This window comes from Pteropus medius, unplaced genomic scaffold (assembly GCF_902729225.1).
Source record: "Pteropus medius unplaced genomic scaffold, Ma_sr-lr_union100, whole genome shotgun sequence".
NCBI classification, from domain to species: Eukaryota; Metazoa; Chordata; class Mammalia; order Chiroptera; family Pteropodidae; genus Pteropus; species Pteropus medius.
In genome coordinates this window covers 1,379,797-1,389,760 of record NW_024356333.1, presented here as the reverse complement: position 1 = coordinate 1,389,760, position 9,964 = coordinate 1,379,797, and the positions used below count along the sequence as shown (strand labels likewise).

At 61.1% G+C, this 9,964-nt stretch overlaps 1 protein-coding gene across 1 annotated transcript in view; it reads right to left on the bottom strand.

The window, feature by feature from the left end:
• Nucleotides 1-142: 142 nt before the first annotated feature.
• DRC11L (dynein regulatory complex subunit 11 like) overlaps nt 143-9,964 on the bottom strand; it is a 16,942-nt gene continuing 7,120 nt past the window's right edge. Inside the window, exons 8-19 of the mRNA XM_039861285.1 lie at nt 5,890-6,021; nt 5,656-5,731; nt 5,177-5,283; nt 4,304-4,387; nt 4,151-4,209; nt 3,302-3,384; nt 3,019-3,126; nt 2,267-2,466; nt 1,775-1,861; nt 1,364-1,541; nt 836-1,074; nt 143-326 (exon numbers count right to left, since the gene is read on the bottom strand). Coding sequence (XP_039717219.1) covers nt 222-326; nt 836-1,074; nt 1,364-1,541; nt 1,775-1,861; nt 2,267-2,466; nt 3,019-3,126; nt 3,302-3,384; nt 4,151-4,209; nt 4,304-4,387; nt 5,177-5,283; nt 5,656-5,731; nt 5,890-6,021 — 1,458 coding nt within the window. The 3' untranslated portion in view covers nt 143-221. The remainder of the gene's footprint in view (nt 327-835; nt 1,075-1,363; nt 1,542-1,774; nt 1,862-2,266; nt 2,467-3,018; nt 3,127-3,301; nt 3,385-4,150; nt 4,210-4,303; nt 4,388-5,176; nt 5,284-5,655; nt 5,732-5,889; nt 6,022-9,964) is intronic.

Genomic DNA, 9,964 nt, shown 5'->3' with positions numbered 1-9,964 from the left:
TCAGGGATCGGGGATCAGAGGGCCGGGAGGGGGCGGGGTGAGAGGGGGAGGCTGGGCACCGGGCAGGGGACACAGAAAAGGGGCAGAAGCACAGAGATGGACAAAGAGAGCTGGTCCCTGAGCCATCTGAGCGTTTATGCCTCCGCCCCCTGGTCCCTTCGCCCAGTGCCATGGGGCACTGTCCGCGTCCACCGCTACTGTTGGGCACCCAGGCTCGGCCATCACTTCCGTTTTTTCTTCTCCTTCGCCAGCTTGGCCTCCTCGGCATCCTGGTCCTTGCTAAGCTTCATCATCTTCTTGCCCATCGGGGTCTTGAAGTACCAGTCCTGGGTGAGGAGGAGGAGGAGGGTAAATGCACTGGATCTGGGCCTCGGCCTCGCCTCCCGGCCTCGCCCCCTCCGTGGTTATGGATTCTCCTCCCAGGTCAGCGTCCTGCTAGAACCAAGGTTTCTATACTCCCCCCAGCTGCTCCCGGCCACAGAGTCAGCCACTGCAAGGCAAGCCCTCCTCCCCGCCCTGCGGCCCTGTGTCCTGAGCTCCCACAGCCATCGCACCACCCTGGGGCTGGCCGCCGACTCAGAGAGGGCAGCCGAGTGAGTGGCAGCTGGTGCCGGAACCAAGCTTGGGCTCCTAATACACAGGTGGCATTTTCAGGCTCCCACCGTCAAGGAAACTAGGTGAGCCGGTCCTGCCCATATGTCCTTCCCTATGACTTCTTGTCCCCCCTCCAGGCTGAACCCCATGGGGGAGCAGAGAGAGGGGTCCAAGGCGTGCTGTGTGCCTGGGGCTCTGGACGGCCGACACCCTGCCCTCCCCCGTGCCACCCCGGCCTCACCTTCAAGGCCTCTTCCTCCTCTCTGTACACCGGCTCCAGCTTCGCCAGGTGACCCAGGAACTCTGAGGCCACCAGGGGCCGCTTGGACAACTGCAGGAGCCGCCGCTCAGTCAGCACTGATTGGATGGCTTGCACAATGTGGCCAGGTGTGTAGCCATCGGACACCTTGGCCAGGGCGCTGATGTCCAGGCTCTGGGCCGCCTGGCTTACCTGGGCCTCTAGCATATGCTTCCAGAGCACTGCAAGGGGCGACACAGGGCGGGGAGAGGCCGTGGGCACTTCTGCTGGGGTCTGGAACAAACTGTGCTTCTGGAGAGTGAGCATCTCTACGGCCAACAGCACCTCTCCTCCCAGGAAGGCAGGGATCATTGCCCCCCTCAACACGAGGAACCGGGCCAGGACCCAGGCTACCAGGCCGTGGAGGTGCTGCTCAGACTGGCAGTGGGGGTGGGAAGAAGGGCGGGAGGCTATGGCAGGGGTGGTCCCCGGACCCCTTTTCTGGCAGGTGCCCGCATCCCAGGGCCTCACCGTAGCGAGAAGCGTAATCGGGCCTCGGCATGAGGAGGATGCGCTCGTAGGCCCGGCACAGCCCCTTCGTCTCGGCCAGCTGAGGCCGGTCGGTGGTCCCTATGAGCATCACGCGGTCCCCGGGACTGAGCAGTCGCAGGGCCTTGGTGAGGTCCTTCTTTATTCGCTTCGGGTCCATCTGCTCTGCGGACGGAGAGGTGGTGGGGTCGGGACACGGCGACCTATCTATCACGTGGGCTTCTGAGTTCTCAGGGCCCCTGCTCGGCCTCACATGGACTCTGAGAGGCAGATCGGGGCGGCTGTCAGTTCTGCTTCAAGGGTAAGGAGATAAGGAAGGAGGAGAACAGGGGACTTGCCCAAGGTCTGGAGTGGGGTGCCTCGGGCGCATGACACCTGCCCGTACTCCCTCACCTCCTTCTCTTCCTTTGGGACCTTCTTATAGAAGTTCTTCTCGGCATTCCCAATCCAGATCACAGAGGGCTGGAAGAGTCGAGCCACCTGAGTGGGTCAGAGAACAGGAACCTGATGTGATATCTCCGGGCGAGGCTCACCTCCCCACCTGGTCCAACCCGGGGGCAGGGCGGGCCTCAGGCGATGGTGGCCTCGGAGCTCCAGCCTCAGTTTCCTACATCCTGTGGACCTCGCCTTCCAGCCCTTGGCACACCTGCCACACCTCAGCGTGAACAGAGTCCCTGCCCAGTTTGGGGGGCTCCATCTGAAGCCTGATTTTCCCTCCCCACTTCCACCCACCACCAGGGCTTCAGGTGTCCACAAGCTCCCGGCTGGGCTTGGTAAGGGCCTGGCCAGCTCCTGAGGTTGCACCGACTGGGCAGATGAGCGACTTCCTGAGCATAAAGCCCACCCTGCTCCGCTCTCACAGTCTGAGAACTAGAAATGCCAAACCTTAAAGACCATATGCACCAACATCTGCACCCCAGCCTTGCCAGGGTATTTGCCCTGCAGGTTGTCAGGTGACAGGTCGAACAGGTTGGCACCGGTTTCCGTGCACACGGCCTTGACCAGCATCTTCTTCCCCATGCCAGGGGGGCCCACCAGGAGGATGGAGCGGATGAGGGGAGCCATGGAATGTATATCTGGGGAGCCTGAGGGAAGAAACGGTGGGCCTGCAGGGGGCCGAGGGTGGGACGCTGTGTAAAGTGAGGCCAAAGGCCGGGGCTTGAGTGGGATGAGGTTCAGATCCTGGTGCCACCGCCTTTCCCCAATACCTGAGCAGTCCCCCAGGCAAGCAAGACAAAAGCGGCAGCCCGGAGGGCTTCCGATGGCTTAGCAAATGACATCGCTAAATGTGGGTGTCAGGAGGGAGCCCTCTGTCCCTTCTACTCCCCACGCTGTCTGATTCCACCCTTGCATTACGAAGGGGTGCAATTAAGGGGCGTGGGGCCAGCCACCTCAGTAAGATCCCAGCCTTCCGGGACTGGGACAGATGATGAGGTGTCACTTGTAACTGCGTAAGGGGCTGGAAGTATGGGCACCTCAGCAGGTCAAGGGCCCACATGACTTCTGGAGTGGTCCAGTCTGGCTGTGACCTCCAGAAGGGTCCCTGGCACCGAGGATTGGAGGTGCGGGCTAGACAGACCCCCCTCAGCCACCCTGTCTTGCACCCACCCAGGTTTCCCCACCCTGGGGCCTCTCACCAAGCCGAAGGACCCCATACAAGGCTATGTTCTGTCGGATGTCAAACAGGGAAGGCATGGGCAACTTCTTGGCCAAATTCAGAGTAGATCCGAGATAGAGGCAGTCACCTGGGGGACGGGCGGCCACCTGGTGAGCGGCTCGCGTGTGGGCAGGGCCGAGAGAGAGGACCGCGCCAGGAGGAGGAGGTTCACTTCAGAGGGTGTTAGCCGGTCCCCGGGGAGGCTGCAGCCGGGGCCTTGGGCCATTCCCAGCCTGGGAGCAGGGGCTGAGGCGGGGTCTCACCAACATAGTCTTTCAACGCCACTGTCTCGCTCTTCTTAAGAAAGCCAAACATGACCAGCTCTTTAAACAGAGAGTCCACGGGCCTGGCAGAGGTTGGTGGAGCGGGTCCCCCGAGGACAAAGGGACACGGAGACAGAGATGAGTGGAGCGGTGCCACGGGCATGCGGAGAGGGGGCTGAGGGGCTCTCCCGCCCAGCACCCTGTGGTTAAAGACGTCCACAGTGCCACTGGACAGCCAGCGGCGCCAGACACGGCACCAACCCACGGGCCCGGAGGCAGTCTGCCTGCAGCAGGTGCTCTGTGGGTTGGGGTGTGTGAGAAGGGCCAGCGCCCTTCCGCCATCAGAAAGCCAGTCGTTTGGGTGACACGTCGCCCTCTCCCTAGAAACCACGTTTAAGCTGTGCACACTCTGGGAGTGATGGCCATTGCAGCAGCCGGCACCAACATGCCTGTGACTCGCTTTGCCAGAGAGCAGGTAGAAAGAGACCGCTGACGAGTCCTCCAGAGCCCCACAGTGGGAAGGCCGGGGGAGATGGCTTTGGAAGGGACAGAGCCGATTAAGGCAAAGCTTGGAGGGAGGGCCAGAAATGAGGGAGCATTTAGAACAATGCTCCACGCCCATCTGACTCTGTCTCGTCATTTCGAAAGCACTTTCTTATGCTTCTGTTAGATCACACTGTCTTGCGAGTTTGGCAGCGGGGAGGGAGGTGCTTGGTTAATGAGGACACGGAGTCAGAGAGGTTATGTGACTTTCCCGAGGTCACACGGCAACAGAACCAGGAGCAGCAGTCAGCTCCTTCCTGGGCGAGGCTCACTCCGCCACCCACAGGAAGGCGGGGGATCCGCTACCTGCCGAAGGTCAGGTCTTTTTCCTTCTTCTTCCTCCCGGGTTTCTTCCCAGTTTTGTTCTGATTGGGAACAAGCGCACAGGAAACGGGCCTCTGTCCCTCGCCTCCCCCGCTGCGTGCCCTCCCCCGTACCAGGGCAAGCCCCTCATCTTGCCTTTGGAACCTTCAAGGGTCTCCCCTCCTCCCTGTCCACAGCCAGGTGCAAGGCCTTCAGCTCCTGTCGCATCAGCTCATCCACCTGGGGAGACAGCAGAGCGTGTGGTCGGGCAGCCAGGGTCTGGGGAGGACAGGTGGGAGAGGTGAGGGTCGGGGCAGAGGGGAGGAGGAGGACAGGAGTCTCGGAGCAGAGCCGGACGAGCCCAGCGAAGGTGGCAGGCGGCCACCAACCGTCCTAGGAACCTTCTTGGCAACCCTCAGCCTTGGTGTTCCTCCCTGGTCCCTGCAGCTGTCCACACTCAATCCTAACACATATCGTGCTCACACGTGGGTCTTGCTCTCAACCAGCGTCCGTGTGGGGAGAAGCACCCACGATGGAGTCAGCAGGCTTTCAGCTGAAGTCCCAGACCCACCCTTTAGAGTCTGTGTGACCCTGAGCAGCTGCGTGGCCTCTCAGCCTCAGGATGCTCACGTGTGACGGCAGGAAAATCACGGAGCTTACTTCAGGGGTTTGGGGAAAGCTCGTGTGATCTAACGCTTCTAAGGTACCTGGCACGGGGCGGGGCACGTTGTCACAGGAGTTCTTTAAGAGTAGGTGAGGATGATGGTGGGTGCGACCTTGGCTCAGAGCCCCTCCCATCCCCTCACCTCCAGGCTGCGTCTGCACCCCAGAGAGACAGAGGGACCAAGGGCAGGCAGAGGACAGTGGGGACCCAGATGGACCGAGATGAACGATACAGGGGAGGCAGTACCTCGAGGATGCTTCAGGGAATGGGCGTACCCGGGGCATGAGGAGAGAGGACAGAGGGGACAGAGCCTGAGCAGCTGGAGGCCCCGGCGGAAAGAGGGAGCCCTGAGCCAGCACGCCCACCTGCATCCGGATCTCCTGCTCCATTTCCTTCCTCTTCTCCTCCCGGAGGGTCTCGGGGTCAAAACTCGGATTCGGGTGTACGCTGTCGTTCCGGTTCTTCCACAGATCTGAGCATGGACAGATGGACAGACACGTGGAGCTCCGAGTCCCCGCACATACTCACACGCAGGCTCACGCACGTGGCCCGGGAGCCTGGCCCGGGCTGGGCCCCCTCCCCGCACTCGGCTGCCTGCCGCGGCTTCCAGCAGAGCACAGACGGAGACCGGGGCCCGAGGCCCGCAACCCGCGACCGCAGGATTCGGACCCAAACCCATGACGCTGGCCACTCCTCCCCCCTTTCGTCATTGGCCTTTCGGCCGGACATCCGTGCTGCCGCCTCATGACCCACACGGCCTGTGTCCGTCCGCTTTCCCCAGGCCCGAGGGTCCCCCTAAGGCCCCGCAAGGCCCAGACATCTTCCCAGGCTTCTTCCTTCTTACTCATGTACTCCTCGTGCCCAGCATTAATCATGGGTACGAACTTGGATGGCATGACTTTCAGTGTCGCATCAGCTTCCTAGAAGAGAAACGTCCTTGACCTTGACTTCCTCGCCTCCGCCCATCACCAGCTCGGACCCCAAACCCCACGCAGACGAGCCTTCCCGCCGGGGCCTCCTCCGACTTTGCCGCCCCGGCCGCTCGGCCGCTCGGCCGCGCGCTCGGGCCTTTCCTCACCCCTCCCTTGGTCTTTTCTTCCTTCTCTTTCTTCTTCTTCTTATTCTCGGTTTTCTCCTTTTCCTTCTCTTTATTTTTCTCTTGGTCCTTTTTTTTACCCTCCTGGGCCTGAATCTCCAGTTCCATTTTCACCTGTGACCAAGGATACGAGACATTTCAGAGAAGACCCAGGGGATTTTACAGGAGCGAGAGAACCCAGGGCCTGTGGCCGGGGGTGGACTCAGGGTCCCAGAGGCCCAGGGGAACTGGAGGGTCCAGGTGGCCGACAGTCAGAGACTTCGCTAGGGTCCAGCGCGAGGGGCACCAGGGCACGCGGTGTCCCGATCAGAGCTGCTGCTCTCCCTCGGCCTGGAGGCTTCGAGAGCCACAGTCATCTTAGCAGACATTTCCTCCCCCTGGCCGAGGAAGCCTGCTCCGGACGCAGGCGCCCCCTGCTCCCCAGGCGGTTTTGCTAAATACACATACTTCCTCCAGCCACCTCCGCCTCCCTCAGCGTACACCTGGTATTCTCCGTAACCTCAGACTCCACCCGCCACAGAAAGTCTCCTGCCCCCCACCCCCGCCTCCAGGGTACCTGTTCTGGAGTCTTGTCTGCAAAGATCATGTAGGATCCACCTAAAGACTCATCTGGATAATCAGGGAATCGGCCAGTAAGGGCACTAAGTGAACATAAGGCGGTCAGAGAGGTGGACGGGTGGGTGAATGGATGGACAGACAGGGAAGATGGATGGATAGGTAAGATGGGAGAGGTAGTAGAAGGGGGGGTGGATGGGTGAATGCATGGATGGAGAGAAAGATGGGAAAAGATGAAGGACCAGGGAGACTGAGGGACAGAGGGAAGGAACAGATAGTTTCTGAAGAGAAAGGACAGAGCACTCAGGGGCCATTCCAGGATGCTTTTCCTGTCTTATTCTGGCATTTTCTCTTCCAGCTGGGGCACTGGGAAGTCGCGTGCGGAGATGGTCCTGCAGGTTGGGGGCCCCAGGTTTAAGCCGAAGGTGTCAGCAGTGTGTCGGGAAGGATGGGGGTAAATGCGGAAAAAAAGGACCCGGTCTGGACCAGGGGGCGGAACCGGTGTGGGGGACCCTGGAGGGAGGAGGGGAAGGGGCGGAGGGTTGAGCCAGCTAAGGCTGGGGACACTGACTGGCACTCGATAAACCACTGTCGGATTTGCTCCTTCATTTTCTCCTTCATGTCGGGCCCCTCCGTCTCTTTGAGAGTGTCTTGGGTCTTCACCATGGCCAACTGGTATTCCTGCTCCTTCTCCACCTGGAGGAGCCTCCGGACACTGTCCCCGAGGCAGGCGATGGTCTTGACGCCCAAGGGTGCCACCTGGTTGGGCAAGGGGAGCTGGGGAAGTGGGAAGGAGGCCGAGGGACTCAGGGGTGGGAGTGGGGAGGACCCAGCCCCAGGCACAGACACCTGCCCCCACTCATTCCCAAGACAGGGCGCGCGCGAGGCCTCGCATACACACCCGCACGGAACAACGGGCATGCCTGCATCAGGAGAAATTGTGTTCGGAGCCGAAACTCGTCTGTGTAAATTACTCTGATAATGAGTTTGCGAGATGCATCCGGGGCCGGCCCCCCTGCCCGCTCCCCCTGCGCACCCTCCCCTGCGAGCCTCCGGCCCCAGCCCCCACCCACTCCCCGCCCGGCCGCCGGTGGCAGCCGCGCTCGTAGCCACTTTCCCGCCTCATTGGCTCCCAAATGTATTTTAAATATCACTCCGCGCAGAGACAATTACTGAAAACGCTGAGCTCACACTGTTGATGGGCCCGGTGGCCCGGCTCATTCCTCACCCACCGCCGTGCCATGCACCCCCTGCCTCCTCCCCACCAAGGCCCTACCCGGCCTCCTGGGGGTCCAGCTCCCTAGCCCCCCAGCAAGCCTCTGACTTCCACTCCTATGATGGGCCTCTGGGCCCTGCTTCCTTCTGAAGCCCCCAAACCTTCTGGAGTCGCCACCCCAGCCCTTACCTCCAACCCCTCTGGTCCCCCGGCCCTCACTGCCAGGCTCCTCCCAGGAATCATGTCCCTCACCCCCGTCACCCTTCCTTTCCTAAGTCCGTGGAGACTGGCTGGGTGAAGGAAGCCTCAGACAGCAGAGGACACACAAATTCAGGGCGCAGGTCTGTGCGCACACCCCAGGGTCTAGCACCCACACTCCTCTCGCACCTGCCGTTCACACGATCCCTGCTTCCCGACACAGAGGAGAAGTGAGCCCGGGGCCCCCAGAGCAAGTGGGGAGCCCACGACCCCCCGATATGCTCTGGTGTGTGAGGGTACCCCATCCCAGCTCAGGCCCCCTGTGGTTCTCCCAGAGGCTGCAGGAGCCTCCCACTGGCCTTTCGGCCTCCTCCCTCCGCTGGCTGAGCCAACCGTGCGGCCTCTCCTCCTGCCAGGGGCTTGGACTTGGGGTGCAGGACGCTCCGTGCTCCTATCCCTCACCCCACACCCATATTTGAGATCCTTCTAAGGGCTGTAGGAGAGAGAACGGGAAGAGGGGACCTGTCTAGAAAATGGCTTTCTGGTCCTTCCCCGTCTTTCTCAACTAAAGCCTGAAGGGTCCCTCGTCCCCCACCCCCGCACCGTCCTGCACCCCTCCATCACACCCTCCACAGTTGAGCAGTGGGTGGTGTGGACAGTGAGCAGCTGTACGAGGCTGCGCTCTGGGGTGGGGGCACGGAGGGACAAAGATGAGGGGAGAGGCCCCATGCGCTGGCCAACCTGTGCCCCCCGCAGTGGCCAGGGAGGGACTCACCATGCCAATGAATTCCATCTCTGTTTGCCGGTCCTGCAGAGTGCGCTTCCTCTGCAGGTAACCTCTCCACACCTGGGGGGGACACACGGCCCAGGTGTCCGTTCCCTGGAAGGTCTGGCCAGGGGAGGTTTGAGAGTGGGGTGGGTAGGAGTGCTGGGGTAGCCTGTGGAGGGGGGCAGCTCATGGACACCTGAGCAGGAACAGCCCCGGACGGGGCGGGGTGGGGGTGCGCCAGCACAGCCCAGCTGCAGGGGCCCCCAGGAACTCCCTCCTCATCAACACCTTCGACTCCGCAGTGCCTTTTGAGGCTCAGAGTTCAAGTACCATCTTCTCTCACGTGTCTGAATTCGCACAGCACTTGGAATCAATACTTGATTCCACCCGTCATCAGAGCCTCAGGGACTGCGGAGCTCCCCTAATTAATTCCTACAGTTGTGACGTGAGGGGACCGAGGCTGCAGACGGCACATGGCCTCACCCAGGCCCGAAGACTGTCCCTGCAGAGCTGAGACCGGGGCCGGCTTTCCCGGCCCCTCGCCCGGTGCTCTTCTCCCAGGCGGCTAGCCGCTCTCAGACCTGGGGACGGCCTGGTGCTAGCGAGTGGAGGGCAGGGCCCTGGGCAGAGCGAGGCAGGCAGCATCCAGTCTCTAACGTTGCCCCAGCGAGCAGGTTCTTGTCCTGGCTTCTGGCTTCTAGTCCTGCTGCTGGGACTAGTAACTAAGTGCTTTTCATTCAGCGCCCTTACTGGCCTTTGATTAGTGTATGTGCTGGAGAACCCCAAGGCTGGAATGCAGGATTTCCATACCCTTGAAGTCTGGTTTCAAGGGACAGAATGACTTGCTTCGGCTCCCCGGAGGGGAAGTGGGGCTCTGTCTTTGGGGCCGACTCTCTTCTCAAAGGGCTCGCTTTGGTGAGTCCTGTGGACAAGGGCTTCCTCTGCCTCCATCGGGCGGTTGGACATTGGTTCAGTCACCCAAATGCAGGGGCTTAGATTGGGACGCTGCGTACTGATCAATAACCAAAATCTATTCCATTTGGGGAGGGTATCTGTTCTCGGGGTTGATGTTGGTTGGTTGGTTTGCTTTTGGTTTTTGGTAGAAAGTGGTTCTAAGTTCCCTCTGTTGGGCTAGCAGACAGAAGCTTTGGAGGCATTGAGACTTGAGAGAGAGAAGATGGAAGAGGAGGCTGATGATACCAGAGAGAAAGACACAGAGAGAAAGCTATGCCAGCCATTCTGGGCCCACTTCTGGAGAGAAAAGGCGCCAGGTGAATTCCTGGGGTGGAGCAGGGACAGTGGGCCGCAGGAGCGGTGAT